Raw genomic sequence first — 18,829 nt, forward strand, 5'->3', positions numbered from 1 at the left:
GGGCCCAGACCTGAATGCAAGAGGGCAGGTGGTGGGGGCTGCCACAGCTGCCTGTATGAGCTCTAGGCAGTTGCAGTTGTGTCTGCTGGCTGGTGAAAAGAGAGTCTGTATGTCTACAACAGCTTTTCCTTCCCTTTCTTAATTTTTATCAAGGCAGGTTAATTCTCGTTGAGGACATGTTCCCTAAAACTGGGTAGCTGAAGTGTTTCAGAGTTACTCTGCTGAATGCAACATGGAGAAGCACAGACTTAACCAAGTGTAGAGCCTCACAAACGTGGCCAAATAGTGGCTCAGATATAGCTCCCAGTGCTTTCTCCTTTATCTTGCGTCATTTGCCCATGCCTGTGCTGTTCTAGCTCACAGAGTTCAGCTTGTCTCCCTTCATTGTCCTCCTGAACGCTGGCAAAAGGCTACCGCCCAGTACAGCGCTGTGGTAGCAGGTGCCATCCCAGATGTGATGCTCTTGAGGCCACCAGGAGCATGGAATGAGTGGAAGTGCCGTTAACCAGATAAGGATGCATGGCTGGCTTCAATACAGACAACAAGTACGGAGATCATTTACGGTGGAAAATACTGTGAGGTGGTTTTCCCTTTTTTCGTTCAGAGACTGTTTTTCACAGACCTACCACCTGACTGACTTCCTTTTGTAAAGCTTCTCACCATGTGGGTCTCCCAGAGCCATTGGAGCTCCTGTCGCTTAATTCCGCGTTGAAATGTGCTGCACGGAAGCAGAGCATTTCAAAGCTGAGATATAAATCACTTAATTTGCTAAATGGCCGTTCATTAAAGTGCTCTGCAGCAGGAACAGTGCTGAACTGCGGTGTTACACTGCGCTGCTCAAGACAGCCTTACTGGAGGGGGGGATTTTTCGCTTGTACCCCCAGACTGTTATTAGTCTGACTTTTTTTGTCTCAAATGAGGCAAAGTAGTGGATTTCACTTGTCCTTTGAGCTGGAAGGTGCCTCTCTATGCAGCTTTATATGTGTGTGTGTATATGGGCATAACTATATGTACAGGCACTGCGCAGGCTGTGTTCATCCCCAGTAACAGCTGGTGCCAGCGACACCTGTTACTGGAGTCACTCAGCACTCCCGTATTAAAACCCTAATTTTAGTTGCTTATAACTTTTGTCAAACTTAAACATTTGGGTTGAAATGTTATGTGCCAGGTGCCTGCCTTAGGCTGATTTGCAGGAGGGGGTTGGGAGAGGAATTTATCAGCAAAACTGTTCCTGCCGGTTCAGGGAGCAGAGGCCAGGGCACTGGTTCGCCTGTGCTGAAAAGTGAACTATTACTGGTCGAGATGTTCCCTCAGCCGAAGCCAACAGTTGCCAGTGGAGACCCCCTGCAGCCAGGTACGTCTTTTGCCAGCGTTGTGGAAATGCCCCATTTTACCACCAACGCGCCATTGTCCAGCTCAGTTGCGGGCCTGTCCGAATGCTTGGTAGCAGTTTGTTGACAGCTGCCTCGCAGGGTGCCGCCATCCCGTCTGTTTTCAAGCGGCGGTGCTGTGTGGGGGACCTCTCAGTTGCACGATGTCTGTGACGCAGCGGAGTACGCCTTGGATTCGGAGCACGGAGCAAAGCAGGCTGCTGCGCGCAGGGGCTCCACTCCTCGGAGCGATGCGAGCAGGTCGCCTCGTGCTTCGGCGGTGTGAACAAAGAGGATGGGATGGCTGGCTGGAAACCGGAGGAACTGGTGGTGAAGGAAGGGAGCAATGGGCTGAGAAAGAATGAAGGACACGGGTTTTAAGAACTGTTTGCGGAGCAATGCTGAGGAGACAGTCTGGTGTGATAGGGCAGATAGACAGAGAAGGGATGGAGCACAGCTCCTGCCAGTTCGTGAGCGCAGGATTTCTGTGGTCCCCATCTAACCAGCTGAAACCTTCCACTGGTAATATGTGGCAGTTCCTCCAGTGGGCGATTTTCGCAGGTGTACAAGCTGTAGTGCTGCCCGTGGCTCCCCTGTTCGAGTGTATAGGCTGGAACTTGCTAACAAACACTTTGGCGTTTGCATGGTTCCATCTGACGCTGTTTCAGGAGGCGGGGTTGTCCAATTTACTTCTGCTTAATAGAAACATCAACATTTTCATTCTTTTTTCCTCTTTTTTAGTATTTCTTAGCTTTTACATGTTCAACCTGCTCTTGACGGGTTATTATGTGAGCACGCAAATCCTTTTGTTATTTCTGAGTCTCTAGTCTTGCTTTATTCCAAAGCCGTTGTACTGCATTTGTAGCAAGTCTGCGAAATCACACGAGTCAGTCAGTCAGTCATGGATGCCAAAGTGGGCTGTGGCTTCATCTAGGTTGCAAGAACACTTGAACAGACTGCTCATGCTATTATTAAACGTTGTCCTTTCTTGATTGTTGTGGAATTAGAAACAAACCGTCTGTTGCAAAATATTCTGTTTCATATTACTTAACATTTCCCCATAAAAATCTGAAGAAATGCCACAGAACCTGATCAAAGTTTCAAGTCAGTTTGTTACTGAATTATGATTTTTTTTTTATTATAGGTAAAGCCTCAGCCAAAAAACTGACAAAAAAGGTAAACAAAATGTTCCTTTCCTTCTTCAAAAGAACTTGCATTCTTTCTGTTCCCCAACCAGAGAGAGTTCTCTTACAAAACTGGCTTTGTATTTTCTTGTTTGTGCCTTTAAAGGAGGTGGATGCTGCACTGCTGTGTGTTGCCAGAGCTAAACCAGGACCGTCCTTTTTTAGAGAGCTTGGTGATAAAGGTAATGAGCACTTTTGATATTGAAAAATACATTTTGCTTTTTATCTCATTATATGGTATGAATCGAATCTATTTTTAAAGGAGATTTCATGGATTTTATTTCATCCCCATCTAGCCAGTAGCTACCTTGTTGGCAAATCCCCGTTACGCAAGAGAGAATAAAGAGGTAGGGCTGGGAGTGGAAAGCCGTCTGAGGTGCAGGAGGAGACATGAAAGAAGTTGGAAGGCTGCCTTGGAGAAGAGAAAGGGGCTGAAGGGATGACGACTTGTTGCTGATGAGCTGCTGTTTCCCTGCACAACTTAAACACACAGAAACTAAGAATAAAAATATTTTTTTTTATCTAGATACATAAAGTGGCATCCCTGGTTTCAAGAGCAGTTGAACTTATTTCTCCCTCTTCAGGAGTTTGGTGGCCCTTCCACAGCATTGATGTTTACCCAACTTTTCCACCTTATATCATGAAGAGAAAACCCTGAGAGCTGGGATATTGTTTGTGTAACAGCAGAGAATTAAAGAATGCCAAATAAACACATCATTAGCATAAACTAATTGAAGGGAGAAAACAAACAAAAGGATCAAGGGAACCAAGTGGATGAGTAATTAACCATTTCACCAGTAAACAAAGGCTGAGATCCCCAAACTAATGAGAAAGACCAACAGCGTCTATTCACAAACTTTCTGTATGGTAGAGTTCCGCCTCAGTCCCGGTTCCTGTGGATGCCTCTGGAAAACACAGCTGCCTTTGCACGCTGCAGTGCCTTGGAGGCACGAGCCACGCTCTCTACGCACAGCAGACCCCGGGCATGGCTGGCAGCTTGTGCCAAGGGCAGCCCTCGGTCTCAGCCTGCGTCGCTTTCCCTGCCCTTTGGCCTCGTGGCCTCTCTGCCTGCGCTTTGTTTCTTGCCTCCTTTGCAGACGTGGAGTGGTCTTCAGCTGGGCGCCTTGCTTCTCCATCCGCTCCTGCAAGCCCCAGCGTACCCCAGCAACCCTGGAACACCTCTGAATGAGCTGAACAATTGTTCCCTGTCCTAGGGAAGGCTGGGTTCGCTGTTGGATAGTCAGTCCCTGCCTTTTCCAACTACTCATCATCATGGGCTTTCCCAGGACTGGGTTTAACGGATTCCCAGTCTTTAATTCTTGGATATTCTTCCTCTATCCCTGCTTTTTTAGAGCCTTTCTTTTTCTGGTGGTTGACACTGCATATCCCCAAAGCACGCTGCGGGGGAACACTGTGAGTCCACGGACAGACAGTGAAAACGTAGCAAATCAGCGCAGGCTCCTGCCGCTGCCCCTCTCGCCGCTGGCTGCCTGGCGGGAGGTGGGCTCGGGGATGCACTCTGGCCGGCATCTTCTGCATCCTGGAGAAGGCGCTGATCTCCCCTTGCTTAGGACAGCAGGGCTGTGTGCTCTGTCCCTCAGAGGCCAGGGAGGAGTCTGAGGTGATGGAGGGACGTTCAGTGCACTCATCCACAACACGTGGATTTTTTACAGTTTTTGGTCATGATGCCTCTTTAATGACTTTCATGCTTTTGCTTTGAGATGCGTTATTATTACATGTTAAACATGTAAATATTTGTGTATTAAATACTGCTGTTACAAGTAGCAGAATAATGAATCCACGCTTGTCCCACTGTTTAGCTGAGATTATTTGAACTACCTTGAAATTCTCACTTAAATATCAAGTAGAGGGAGGATTGTCACCAGTCCAGTTTGCAGAGTGTAGTGCTAGGGAATTCTGCCTTCTAGTGGGCAGTTTCAAAACTCATGTCAATTTTTGTGGGTATATGGGGATACTTATGATTTATTCATCAATGAGAATATTCTGCTGTCAGCATTTCCTGTAAAGTTTGAGTGTAGACATTTCCAGGGGGGATGGGGAAGGTTCATTTAGTGGTAGAAAATGATGGTATTTTGCCAATGCTAACTGTGGATGTTTGGCTGCGAGCGTGCTGAGTCATTCTACAGTATGGGAAGCTTTTATCTTTCAAATTTTGCTTGGACGTGATTATAATTTTCTATATTTTTTTATATTCATTTGCAGTACATCTTTTAATTTGAGTAACTTTGTAATGATTACTGTATAATAAAATTGCCAAAATATTTAATTTATTTTATGGGTAAGATAAACTGCACATTCACTGCACGTAGTAAAAGGACAAGAGAATTAAGGAAGAATTTTAATGAAAAGGAGTCTACAAGTTAACAACATCTTCCCTCAAATTAGTTTAGTACAGTCAGTCTGACAGATGTCAGACAGGCTGTGGGTTTGCCTTAAGGCACAGAGACCAGTTTTAAAGAACAATGAAGAAAATTCTGTAACATTTTTATTCTATGTAGCTTTGTACCTCTTTCACTATGGTGACTTTTCAGTCAGCTTACAATACGATGACGAAAACAGAGCCTGTGTCTCGTCCCTGCCGCTTCTTGCAAGGCTGCTCCTCCCAGCCGGCCGAGGTTCTCGTGAACAGAGCCATCGTGCCTCTCCCTCGAGCCTGTAAGCAGGGTGCGGGTCTTTTCTTTACATCCTACCACCTCCTTACACATTTTGCAGATTCTTTCTGCTCCGTTCCCTGCCTACCCTTACAGCTAAAACTCTCCAGACACTCAGCGTTTTGTATCTTCATTATGACAACTTATTTTTCCTCTGACTTTAACAGACGTCATCTGCCACGTTAATACCCTTTCAGCTGCTTTGATAAATGCGTTTTTTCTTACATGACTCCTCTGAGTGTGGTGTATCTCCCTTTGCACCCCAGCACTGGGCTCTCCTTGTTCTGTTTTATCTAGCATAAGCTGCCTGTCTGCCCCTCGCAGGTCTTGCCTCGCCTGTCCCTGGGCAGCACGTCTCAGGGCAGCCGGGACGCAGACTCCTGGGCGGGGATGCTGGCCTTCGCTACCTGCTGGTTGAATGTCAGGCAGAGAGCTTTGTGCGGATACCACCGCAGCCCGTGACTGGGAGGTGTTTTCCACGTGGACTTGAAAAGTTACTCCTTGTCTTCCGTTTATGTTCTTCCTTTAAACATTCTTTTGCTGTGTCACACACACTCAGAATGAAGGAGCAGGAATCTTGATCGCTGCCCATCACACTATTTGCTCAATTCTTTTTTCCTCCCCTATTTGCTTCCATCCATTTTTTTAATCTCGTCTTATTACTTAGGTGTGTAAGTTTAAAAAACAGAGTGGGAGTTCTTTGGCTGTTTATTTGGTTTCGATTTTGTAGACATCCCGGACTCTTTGTCGAGGAATCCGATTCCAAGTGTTACAGCAATGCAAGTAATAATTTACATTCTTGCGGTGGCAGTACCCATAAAGATTGTAAGCAAAACTAAATCTTTGAGATTAAAAGTATGTTTTATTTCTGCAGCGTATTTTGTGATTGTAGTTCTGGCTGATTTACACACGACGCGTGCTGGATAATAGGGTGAATAGCCCCGTTTTGATGGAGAGGAAGGCTGAGGTGGCAAACCCGAGTGAGCTGGCAGCAGGATCAGCATTAGACCTGTCTTTAGCTAAGACTTCTGCTCAAATTTTCAGACTCTTGTGTTCAGCAATTTGATGTTTCTAAACTCTGATACTTAAAACTTCAAGTGTTAAGTCATTATCTGAGGTCAAATGCAAATGCTGTTGGCTCTGCATGGTCATTTATCAGAAGTTAATTGTTTATCACTAAAGCTTAAGTGGATTCCTTATCTATCAATTAACTAAATATAAATTTAAAAAATGGTTTATCTTTGCACAGATAGGCATGTTTGAACTGCATTATTTTAAGCAGCTTCAGCATTATACAATGTTTAGCTCACGAGTTAAAAGGGCTTAGTTATTTTGAAAAGTGATTTATAAAAAAGCCCTTTACATTTTTTCTCCCAACGCTGTCGCAGGGCAGATGGTTCAGATTCTGTTGTTTAACAGCCCGCGTTATGCGCTCTCTATCTTTAGCTGCTACGCTCTATTTCGACGCTATCCCATCTTTCTGTTTGGCCAGGCTTTGCACTTAAGGCGGTATTTCAAAGGAAAACACTGGAATTTTCCTTCAAAAGGGGGAAAAATACTTTCACCTTGTAGAAAGGACATGTTCCTATTTAAAAGAAAAGAAAAAAAAAGCATCCTCCTCTTGGCCTGCGGCCCAGCAGTGCTATCAGCACAATCTAGCAGCTTGGCAGCTTTGCGTGTTGCCCTGTTCCCCGGAGAATTCGAGGGAAGCTGTTCGCCGCCTTCGCAAGCCTGCCAGGGGACGGAGGACTTTGATCCTGCAGGCTAACGTTAGAGTAGTTCTCCTCCCAGGTACTAAACGTGACACAGCGCGTTTAATTTATTTGCTTTTTATATAAACATCGAATGTTTTCGGTGAGAATCCAGAGATTTAGTGTGGGGCTTTTGCTAACACCAAATAAACCTTACGTTCTTGATGGGACATCAGCAATGACGAGTAGCGGATTTTACCTTCGGAGCACTGAAAACTCAAGTAAAAACTGTATTAAATAGTAAAATAACGTGGCTTACTTCAATAACCTATTTAATAGGATGTTAAACTGCACTTTTTACATTTGTAAGTTTTGATCTTTCAAGTCTTGCTCTAAGTATTGTTTTTAACTCTTCTGTTTCAGGGTTGATATCTTATGCAGAGTACCTGTTTTTGCTGACAATCCTTATGAGTAAGTATTATAGATTTAAAATACATATGTGTAAATACTCTACTACTAACAGCTTTCCAGGAACTTTTTCTGATATTTTTTAGCTTCTGAATCTCCACATGTAGTAAAATGTAAAGAACTATTGTATATAGAGTAATAAGGCATTAATATCAACGGATGCAACTTTAACTGATTGCAGCTTACCTTCATAATGTCATCGTTGGCCCATAGCAGTACTTCAAAAATTACGATAATCTCTGCACCATGGCATCTGAGAAATCGTGCAGGAGACTTTGAGGAAGGGAGGCATTGGTTCCAGGACCACATAATAAGGGGTGAAGATCAATAATTTGTCCTCTGGATGGTAGTTGTAGTCATTTTGGACAATGAGGGATTAACAGTGTAGCTCATGCAGGGGTGTAAAAAGCTGTCGTGGAGTCTGAAAGATTGTTGCCTTGTTATTCAAGTGTTAAAATAAGCAATGATGATATATATAAACAGCAGAGTTCTGCTGTGTCTTTTCGTTTTTTCCTCTGTTCCTTTTGACTTTATTCCTTCAAGAATCTGCATGGATTTCTGGCCCTCCTTTGCCTCCTTCCTTCTTCTCTGTCAGACACTTTTTTAAAAAACTTTTTTGTTTGGTACTTGTTCTGCCTGCAAACACAGGCATTTCCTATTGCGCATGAAAGCGGTGGTGGGTTTTCTGGGTTTCCTCACCCATACTTACTCTGGGCCATGCTTGCCACCTCCCAGTGCTGTTCTGGTGAAGTGTAGGTGATGCTGAACAATACCGAGATTTGAGATAAGACCTGAGCATGCTCTGAGCATTACACAGTGAGACCCGTAGACTAGGCGTGACGCAGTGCACGTGCACGTCTGTGTAGTAGTGCACAGGTAGTCTTGTTTGACTGACTTATTCCGGTCTAACATTTTGAGCGAGGGACAAAACCAACCTTACTAGATCTCATGGTATTTGTGGATGGGGAAAAGGAGAGAAAGAAGCGGTCGTTCTTATCCTGATGGACTGTAGATGCTTGCCTCTCGTCACTTTGCGCCTGCGAGGTCCATGGCAGGGTTTCAACAAATTGGCAAATTTTCCTTGCCCTAGAATCCACCCTGTCACAGCGAAGTACAAACAAGCAATGTTGGTCTCCAGAGCGTGGGGAGAGCATGTCCAGCCTCCACAGACAGTGACTGCCAGTACACACCTCTTGCACAGTTCAGGTAGCCCTAAACTGTAGTTTGCAACTTCATTTCTCAGCAGAACTGTGTTAGTTCCTACCACATGGCATGAAGAGCGATCTCTTGGGGAACTTCAGCTAGTAGACAGGGCTGAATAGTGTGCACATTAAGGTGACCCGTTTAACATTTCTTTTGCCAACAGTGATTGTCCAGTGCTACACATGGCTTGAACATGGGTTATACCACGTGTCCAAGCATTTTTGAAACCACAAATAATAAAAGAGTCACAGAATTGTTCTGGTTGTAAGACACCTTTAAGATCATCAAGTCCAACCATTAACCCAGCGCTGCTAGGTCACCACTCAGCCTGTCCCTCAGCACCACCTCCACACATCTGTTAATCACTTCCAGGGACGGGGACTCCACCACCTCCCTGGGCAGCCTGTTCCAGTGCTTTACCACCCTTTCTATAAAGAATTTTTTCCTAATGTCCAACCTGAATCTCCACTGATGCAACTTAAGACCATTTCCTCTCATCCTGTCACTTGTTGCTTAGGAGAAGAGACCAACCTCCACCTCGCTGCAACCTCCTTTCAGGTAGTTGTAGAGAGTGATAAGGTCTCCCCTGAGCCTCCTTCAGGCTAAACAACCTCAGTTCCTTCAGCTGCTCCCCACAAGACTTGTGCTCCAGGCCCTTCACCAGCTTCATTGCCCTTCTCTGAACCTGCTCCAGCACCTCAATGTCCTTCTTGTAGTGAGGGGCCCAAAACTGGACACAGGACTCAAGGTGTGGCCTCACCAGTGCCGAGTACAGGGGGACAATCCCTGCCCTGCTCCTGCTGGCCACACTGTTCCTGATACAAGCCAGGATGCCACTGGCCTTCTTGGCCACCTGGGCACACTGCTGGCTCGTGTTCAGTCGGCTGTCGACCAGCACCTCTCAGGTCCCTTCTCCACTGGGCAGTTTCCAGCCACTCTTCCACAAGCCTGTAGCCTTGCAGGGGTTATTGTGGCCCAAGGGCAGGACCCGGCACTTGGCCTTGTTGAATGAACCTCATACAGCTGACCTCGGCCTGTCAGTCCAGCCTGTCCGGTTAATCTAGTCCAGTTAGAAAGCTGACTTTAAAATATTTGTTGCAACTCAAAAAAACGGCAACCATGACAGCCTCTTTATAACTTCAGGAGAGTTAAGGTTGCAGAAATAGGTGGCAAAGATTCTATTTCTTTGAAAATCTGTGGCAGCTGAGAGTAAATTCATGCTGATTTGTTGGCTGAAACAATTAGAAAATGGAAGCAGCATCAGAGCAAGTTGTTCCACTTCCCCAGACAATCAAGTACGTTATTTTTCACAGAATTTATCCAGGAGTGTATTGAACTGCAAAAACAAAGGCGGCTTTTGAGGCAGTATAAAAATGCAGCGCTAATGTTGCTCTTTGGTTACGCAGAGGGTTATCACATCAATCTGTTTGAAAGCAAATGTCAGCAAGCGTTAGTGCCTCTGTCTTAGCCTAACAAGTGCCCCGTGTCAGTCAGCCCCTAGTTAGACAACACGTCTCCCCGCTAGTGAGAACGAATGTGAGATTTCTTAAAGCTGCCATTAACATTTAACTTACTTCTTCTAAGTCACCAAGAGAGTAATGGGAAATCAGGAGAAGAGTCTCCAGGTGTCCAGAGTCCTGCTTCCAGGACTCTGCTGACCAGACCACGCTGCCCATCATGCAAACACGCTGTCTCTAACAACACTGGACTTGAAAATGTAATTTTGCAGCAGACGAAGGTTTTATTTTTTTCCCCTGTGATACCCTTTTCTGTGTGCCTTGTGTCATCGCAATCTTTTTTCTTCCAGTGCTGTATTGAATTTCATTTCCAGCAGTTGGTTAATGGAGCTTCTGGTAAAGCCCCGCCTGGTGAAGGACCGCAGGAACTGGAGCTGTCACATTTACTCAAAGCTTCGTGTCAATTAGCCAGTCACACAAGTTGACAGCTTGGTCAACATAGGAGTAGGTGGAGGGGAAGCATCTAAGTCTAACCTGCACTCCGAGACAAGACGAAGCTCTCCTGTTCGTATTTTGGAACTTTGCCCGATTCTAATTAAATACAAATAGATCTGAGGTAGTCTTTGAACTATACTTACTTTATGAACACATACCTCTGGGGTTACATCATATCAGATAAGTATGTCATAGCTGAGCAGTGTAACCAGCTTTAGGTCCCATATTTTCAGTAACAGCTCTCTTATCTGAAAATTGTGACACAGATGGTATGAGTTACTATTCAATACATCAATTACTTTTATTCTCTAAATATGTTATAGGATAGGCTCTTCTTGCTTTTGTACTAGTAATACAAATTCAGTGTGTGGCTTTTCCATGGAAAGGAGGTCAGTTCTGATTATTACAACCCCGTGACTGGGGAAGGGCTCTGCTCTGCAGATTGCAGTGGTATTTATGAAATATCCCTGCATCACAGGGTTGCTCCACAGAGAACGTTACTGACTGCTGAAGATGTAGTTATTTCCAAAATGTAAAAATAGTACTTTAACCATCTTGCTCTCACTTAAAAGGAATGGGGTAGTTCTTTAACTTGTTCACTTTGCAGAAAGATTCTCTAAAAAAAAAATCAGCACTTAAAAACTTTTACAGGATAGAGCTGGAAGATATATTTCCGAAAGAAAAACTCTGAAGGCAGTAGAAGTGTTTTAGAGACACTGCTTCACTGCCCTCGTGAGTCCAACATTGTTCTCGGAAGCATTAATATATTCTAGAGACAGTAAGTCTGTGGCTCTCACATTGATGCCTGACTTGCCTGGGTCGTGGAACTACTTCACCTGCTCCAGAAATTGCGGGGAGAAGCGCTTGCCGTGGCAATGAGCTGTAACTCCATTGCAGCGGCTGCTGCTCCTGTGAGGGCTAGCTAACGAGTAGGGCCACCTAAGATCGGGAAGTGGTGCAAAGGGTCTCGAAACACACCATGTTTTTGTAGCACCTGCATGATTCAGAGCTCATTATGGGTTTGTGTTGAAAAGAAACATCCACTTGGTGAAGGAAATGCAGGGTAAAATTGTGTAAAATCATTTAAAAAATCAGCTGGACAGAGTCATTCAAAACATGCTTTTGTCCAAAAGGGCCAGGAAGAGCAGTTTGTGCCATCTCAGTGGTACTCGAGTACATTGTCTGGGGAGGAAGGAGATGGGAAGGAAAAAAAGGCCTGGGGCTAACACAGCACGAGCAGGAGCCGGGAGCTGGCGGCGATTACAGGATCCCTGTGTTTGCTGGGGAAGATGAGGAAGACGAGGGCATAGAGGAGTGCACGCAGAGGTACCTGAGGAGAACACTAGCTCTTACACAGAGTTTGGGAATTACTACTGGTTCCCTAGGACCAGGACGGTCACCATGCCACGTTTTCACATCACTGGGATCAGATGGACAGTCGTGGCTGTGCTCAGGCGCTGCTGGCATCCCTTGCTTTGACACCGCATTAATTATCCCATGATTTAAATGATAGTAAAAAGGTGGTTTAAAAGTTTGCTTGTATTAGAGGAGATACATAGGGTTTACTGGAAATGTCATGTACGTGCACAGCAGTGGAGAACTGAACCATCGGCAATATTCCTTTAGCAATAAATATTTAAGTCCTGGTGTAAGAGTGTGCATGTATAAGTGTGGTTACAGTAAAGTTCTTTCACAATTTGTTGCAGAACCCCAGACTGGATTTCAGATTGCCTTTAAAATGTTGGATACGGATGGCAATGAACAAGTTGAAAGGAAAGAATTCTTTAAGGTATGTGCATGTATCTGCATATTAATTTGAAGGCGTTTAAATAGTTACATTTGCTAAATGAAGATTCATTAAGATCTTCGAGCCAATTTTTGATTCCAGTCTATGATCACATACTGTATACGAAAGGAGCACGTACCAAAGCATTGCTATAAAAGCACTTAATCAAATTTGAATCCACTTTTATAAAAGTTACCCTTGACTTATATCCAATAATCTGTTACGGGGAAGGTAGTGGTTGGTCTGCATCCCATGAGCTAATTCAAATAATCATCTGGAAATAACTGGAATTTTTTTTTTTAGTTCACCATCCTGTCTGGGTTTTTAGTAATTTTGTTGGCTGTTGCACAGGTTTTTTTTACCAATTCACACTTTGGAGAGAAACAGCAGTTTTTTCCATATTTTGTATAAAATCGGGGGGGAAAGGGCAAGTGCTGAAATACTGAAGAAACTCTTTCTCTGACGCTTCAAAGACAAACAGGCTTCATTATATAGCTTATTCAACTTCTAAGTATTTGACAGGAGACTGTTAACTAAGTACCTCGTGTCGAAAGTCGAATGCAGAATTAACAAACACCGTTTTTAATAGACTTCCTCAGCTTCATTCAGATCCATTTTCATATCGGAGGAGACTAGAGAGACAGTGTTAGAAGCTGAAGTGGCTCCTACAACGCAAATTCCTTTCAGTTGAAAACGATCATCAACGCAGTAGCTCTAGAAAACCACAGAATCTAAAACGTGCAAAGATGCGCCTGTTGATGGAGGAATCACCCCGGATTTCTCTAGCGCACTCTCGCAGCCTTATGCTCCGAGTAGCAGGCGGTTTGCACTGATAGCCGTGGTTTCAGTGAATTGTCTCTTAGCAAAGTGGTAACTGAGGAGTCGTACTTAAAGATATTTTTAAAAGATTGTAAAAGTACTTTTAGACTTTGCAGGACTATTTGAAAATAAAACCTGAACTTAGACTATTTCCCAAGACAGCGTTCCCAGAAGCCCCTAACTGCAGGCTCAGAGGCTTCTACACTCATTTGTTGCTACGCAAACGTTTTTCAAGCTTGGAAAATTTGCTCTGTTAAGATGTTACTTATTCTGCTGATTAAAAAGAAATGAAATTTCAACTAAAGCCTTGATTTTTAACCCACTAAATCTGGTACAATCCTAGAGAACTGCTATCAGACTAGCAGCGCCGTGATCATTGAAATATGTCTGTTCGGGCTGTACTGTTTGTCTGCCAAACAGTTTGTTACAGGAGAAATAACTCCATAAACATCGGTGAACATGTTCAGCCTGTAGAGCCTCTGCACCAAAACACCGTGTTAGCAGTAATTCCTTCAAGCAGATACTGTCGGTTAGTCAAACGCGGAGATTCTTGATGAAACACAGCACAGCTCTCCTGGGGAGGTGGACAGTTTGTCAAATATTTAATATCTGCTGCCCATTTCGGGTGATTCTAATTGAATCAGCCAGTTTGAACAGCAGAAAGTCATCAAAAGGAGAGGTGAAAACGCTATACAAATCATTAAAAATAATTTTATTTCTCTAGAGGCAATCACATTAAATAAAAAAAATATTCTAGTTAGGTTGTTACTCAGCATTTCCTTAAAGGGCTGTATTGATAAATTGAGAGTGGTACAAAAATGGCTTTGTCAACTCACAAGTATCATTAAATTCAAAGAAGTACCACAGGATGCAAGCTAGTCAAAAGATGAGTTTTCTCACATGACTGCTTACTTAACATTTAGAAGCAATATTTTAATAGCAATACTTGATTTTTATAGGTTAGGTTTAAAAATAAATGGTTTTTAATCGAGGAATCTGGAAAAATGTGTGTGCATTAATCTCTGCATACTCTAGTTCTGTATGCGTGGCAGAAATCTTCTGTATATACATTAGGCAATTGTGTGGCCAATCTCTGTCTTGTCCCAGTTTGCATCTCAGGAAAACACGTCTGAACTATTCTAGTTATTTCCCCACCGTATCTGACAGTAATGCCTGGAAACATATCTAAGGCAAGGCCAGAGGAAGAGCACAGTGAAGGAGCAGCAATTAGGAGGCAGTTCCTGAAAGCAGGATGCGATGGAAAAAGAAATGTCAGTGCTACTTCATCCAGGAGGAGTTAGCAGTCTGCCCCTTCCCAGAGGCAGACTCTTGTTCTCTCTGCTTTCTAGTTCTTTCTCTTCAAGCCAGTCTGTTTCTGGTTTCTGCTTTATCCATGTTTCAGTGGTAAGCACTCACAATACAAGAGACATTTCAATACTGGGGCCCAGAATCACAGCAGTCTGGGTTTGGAGGTGAGCATCTGCTTAGAGCCCAGAATCACAGCAGTGTGGATTTCGAGGAGGGCATCTGCAAGGATTGTTGCTTTGCTCTGCAACTCAAAGGTGAAGAAGATACGGTAGAAATGGCACGTTCACGGATGTGAGATGCTATCCGTTAATCAACCCCCGCCAGAGTGCAAAGAATTGTTCTCAAAGCCTTGTTATCTGCGTCTTTGTGAGGGCAATAAGATGCTTCTGTGAAGTCTGCACTTCCAAGACGTTCACATGAGCCTTGGTGAGGGGATTTCCAGACACGTGCACCTAATAACCCATCCACATCCATCTGAGACCTCCCCTCAAGAATAAGGCTACCAAAGATCCCGAAATCCCCAGCAAGAGAGGAATTGCCCTAACTCTGTCCTGATGAAAGATTCCTAAGTAAAATTAACAGCAGTTCGAAACTATTGGGAACGGAGGTAGGTGACTGATGGCACCTGCAAGAGCTCTGTGATTGAGACTTTCTAAACAGACCTTCTTTATACTTTTGTCCTGGAGAGCAGATACCACAAAAAAACATGCAGAGGTTTGTCCAGGAAGGAATGAACCGTCAGCAGTTGTGACAGTTTGGTACAGAACAGCTCTGCAGTCCCAGGGCATCCACAAGCACTAATCTCTCTCAAACAGCGGCAAGATGAAAATCACCTTTTTTTCTTTTTTTTTAAAGTCTGACATAGTCTTCTGCCAGCTCTTTCTTCTTCAGGAAAAATGGCTTCTTAGTACATCTTCAGTAAAGAGGCATCAGTTGTGCGTAATGGATCTCATTACCTTTGAATTAGCCATTAGTATCTTCCAGTGATTAATTTACTAGTAAATTAATTAATATTAAATACATTAATAAGTAAATACTCAATACAGGCAAGTGTTCTGCATGGAGCAGTTGAGTATGAAAGTCCACGTCTCAAGGGCTGAATTCCTCTCCCTCTGTAAGTAGTTGCTGCATGGTGCTGGGAAAGATCTGCAAACTGCTGGAAATAGTTCCAAGCACTGTAAGAATTGACATACAGTGTAAGAAAACAAGAAACTAAAACTTCCAGACTACTTGTGAAAAAAAATTACACTGTGTGTCCGTGCTCTTTAGTAGTCTCTGCAGTTTTTTTCTAAAAATCATTTAAAAATGAAGTCCAAAAGAAAAAAAATCACTTCCTCTTGTTTGGAAAGTATTTGTCGTTGTCTTTTTTTGTGTGTGAGCGAAAGGTGGATTTTTCAGGTAAGAATAAATGTGAGTTTTCAGTGGGAATATGGCTGAGCAGTGCTGGCTTTATCCCGAGCTCTGTAGTGCTCTTTTTCTATGAAGAAGTTCGTCACGCTTTTACTGTACCGCTCCAGTGTTTTGTAAGTGATCAAAAATAAAAAGAATTTGGAGAAACTTGGAGGAACTGGTACCATTCAGTTGTCTTGGTTTACAGTATTTATTTTGATAAATACTACCAAGGCATGCCATTCTAAAACAATAATAGAAGGTAACTATCCTGAGGAACTCAAAATCTGAGGCTTTATATCCGAGGTGAATTAGACAGAATTTGAAGACCAAAGGAAGATCTTTGGCAACGCAAATAGTGGGGGTTTTTTTTCCTGCTCCCTACTACAAGCCCGTATTGCTTCTCTGAACAACATAAAAAAAAGAAATAAAAAAGCCCTGAGAAGGGATTTGGAAACCCCACGAAATAATGGCTGTACAAATTTGGTCATGAATTCTCTTTGCTCCCGGTTTTAATGGGCAAGGTGCGGAATCACTCAGAAATGTTTGAGAAGCGAACCAGCAGCTTGGAAAACCCTCAGCTTTCCAAGCGCCTTCCCTGAAGCCTCCAAATCAGAGTGGTTAGTATAAGTCTGTATCTATATCCGAAGTGTAATGAGTCCCTTGTTCTTTCATTCTTGCTGTCCTTTGAGGAGTCGTGCAATGTCTGTGAAAGGTAGGTGTCCCTTGCGCTCTCTTAGACCACTCAGTCCTGTGGCAGCGCTGACCTCCCACGCTGAAAGAGAAGCCCTGCAGCCCAGATGTACTGGAGCTGCTGCAGATCACTGCACTTTCTGTATTACCTCAGTGCTCTGCGTGGAAGAGTGGAAGTTCTGGTTTGAAATGTGAGTCATTTCAGTACTGCTAAAAATCTTCTTAGCTAATACCTTCAGGATTCATTTATCTCTGGGAAACTCAAACCACATTCTGGTTAATGCCAGTTCTGAAGATAGGTTTGCTTATTTAATTAAATTATTCTTGTTCTATTGTATCGAACAAGATATATTTTCTATACATTGCTGTTCGTTGTGTAGTACCTCGCTTGAATAGGTGTGTTTTTCATGTCTAGAAGATCGTGTCTGTCGCAGAGCAGACTAGGAGGACAGCGTGACAGCCACAGGCTGTCTCCCAAATTACCCTCAGTGTTATAGCCCTGAGTTTCAGAGTCTGCCAGAGTGAATGGTAAGCTTCTAGTGCAAGAAAATCTCCTCTAAGAGTAAACCCTGGCTTACAAGAGACAGATTCGCATGCTCTGCTTGGCGATATTAACCACAGGAGATAAGACATTCCTGGGGGAAAACGTGACTGAGTAGCAAAATATCCTTTAGTGTTCAAATATTTTGTCATGACTAGAGAACTTTGCAGAAACATAATTACTTTCTAATTAAGAGGAGGTGAAATGGATGCAAGTTTATGAAAAAGGGGACTCTTGTAAAATCAAATCTGTAATTTTCTTGGTTTTTTCATGTTTTAACAAATATAGCTACAGAAGATCATCGGGAAGGAAGATGATTTGAAAACAGCTGGAGACGAGACAGTATTTCGGGTATGAAACAGAAATACACTTCTCTTTATAAAAGCATTGTCATACTTCCTGTGAACTTTGCTATTTTTCAGTGTTTTTAGATAAGTATATAAGCATCAGTATTAGTGCTTTAATTAAATGAAAGTGCATGATTTGCCAACTACTTTCTAACTTGGGAAGAAAAATGTTTGTCACTTCTGAAGCTCCTGACTAAATGTATGTGATTAGTATATTTCACTGCTGTGTCTTCTCTCTGTGAGACTGTTTCACAGTGACTCTGTTTATGAAAAACTCAGAAAACCCTCTGTGTTGCCAAACGAGAACAGATGACTTCCCAGACAGACACCCATACCTCAGACTTACCGACGTGCTGCTCTTGCAGCAATATCAACTTATTTTGAGTTGGTCTGAAATGAAGTTACTGTCCTTGAGGTGACAAAGGCAAGAATTCCTTTAGTTAGGTCCAATTTCAGAAGGAAACGGCGCAGGTGCAGGCCAGCAGAAGCAGCCTTGGAGTATGATCTTCCAGCTGGGTTGAAGTTTTGCTGGATACAGACCATTAGCAAATGGCAAATACATCTTGGCGATGAAAGGGCCAGGTAATTTTGTGCTCTTCTGCCCCGAATCCTGCCGCTGCAGCCTACCTTCTTCCCAGGCAGAGTCTTTGCCAGCCGCCTCCTTCAGTCTGTAGTGAGCACAGAGACAAGATGTTCTGTAGCCTGGGTGAGACTGAGTGAGAGCGTAAACGGAGAGGGGAAGACCTCAGGAGAAAGCACCTCAGGAGAAGCCGATGAGCCACGGCGAAGGAGGGGGGGAATTCAGATGGCTCATCTCCATCTATTGCTGTGCGGTGCTGCTTACCTCAGCAGCACTTGTGTTGCGTGCTTAAATCGAAGGGTATAGCTGAAGGGTATTTTTCTCACCACAACTTGCCCTCAGTTGTAAACCGCAAATGGGTAGTAAGGCATGAGGCAGCGCTGGAAGCATGCAGTAAGACATTTATAGAGAGCTCTGCTTTATAAACCAGTCACACGTCAGCGGTTTCTTCAGAATTCATCCAGCTCCTGTTCCTTACTTTCTCACCTGCCTGGGGAAAAACTGGAACTGGCAGTATTGGCAACACCTTTACTGTTGCCTGTGCAGCAACAAAAACTGTCTTCTGAGGCAGAAAGATTGTACTCCCTCAGTATGCATCCAGAGTTCAGTTAAAGATTGCCTGGCTGACTGACAGCCATCTCCTTTCTTGAACCTTTTCATCAGTCACCAGATGAAAGTAGCTGGGATTAGCAGGGTTGTCTGCTCCTCGAACCTCTTCTGAACTGCCGTGGCACTGAAAGAAAAAGGATCTTTCTTCTGCATGAATGCACAGCTCTCGTATAAAATTTCCAGAGAAACTTTGATACAGTTGGACAGATTTAGTTAA

General features: G+C 43.6%; 1 protein-coding gene across 1 annotated transcript in view; it reads left to right on the forward strand.

The window, feature by feature from the left end:
* MICU2 (mitochondrial calcium uptake 2) overlaps positions 1-18,829 on the forward strand; it is a 59,792-nt gene that overhangs the window by 21,327 nt on the left and 19,636 nt on the right. Inside the window, exons 2-6 of the mRNA XM_010139637.1 lie at positions 2,515-2,546; positions 2,661-2,736; positions 7,341-7,388; positions 12,247-12,329; positions 17,365-17,427. Coding sequence (XP_010137939.1) covers positions 2,515-2,546; positions 2,661-2,736; positions 7,341-7,388; positions 12,247-12,329; positions 17,365-17,427 — 302 coding nt within the window. The remainder of the gene's footprint in view (positions 1-2,514; positions 2,547-2,660; positions 2,737-7,340; positions 7,389-12,246; positions 12,330-17,364; positions 17,428-18,829) is intronic.

This window comes from Buceros rhinoceros, unplaced genomic scaffold (assembly GCF_000710305.1).
Source record: "Buceros rhinoceros silvestris isolate BGI_N320 unplaced genomic scaffold, ASM71030v1 scaffold2227, whole genome shotgun sequence".
Lineage (NCBI taxonomy): Eukaryota > Metazoa > Chordata > Aves > Bucerotiformes > Bucerotidae > Buceros > Buceros rhinoceros.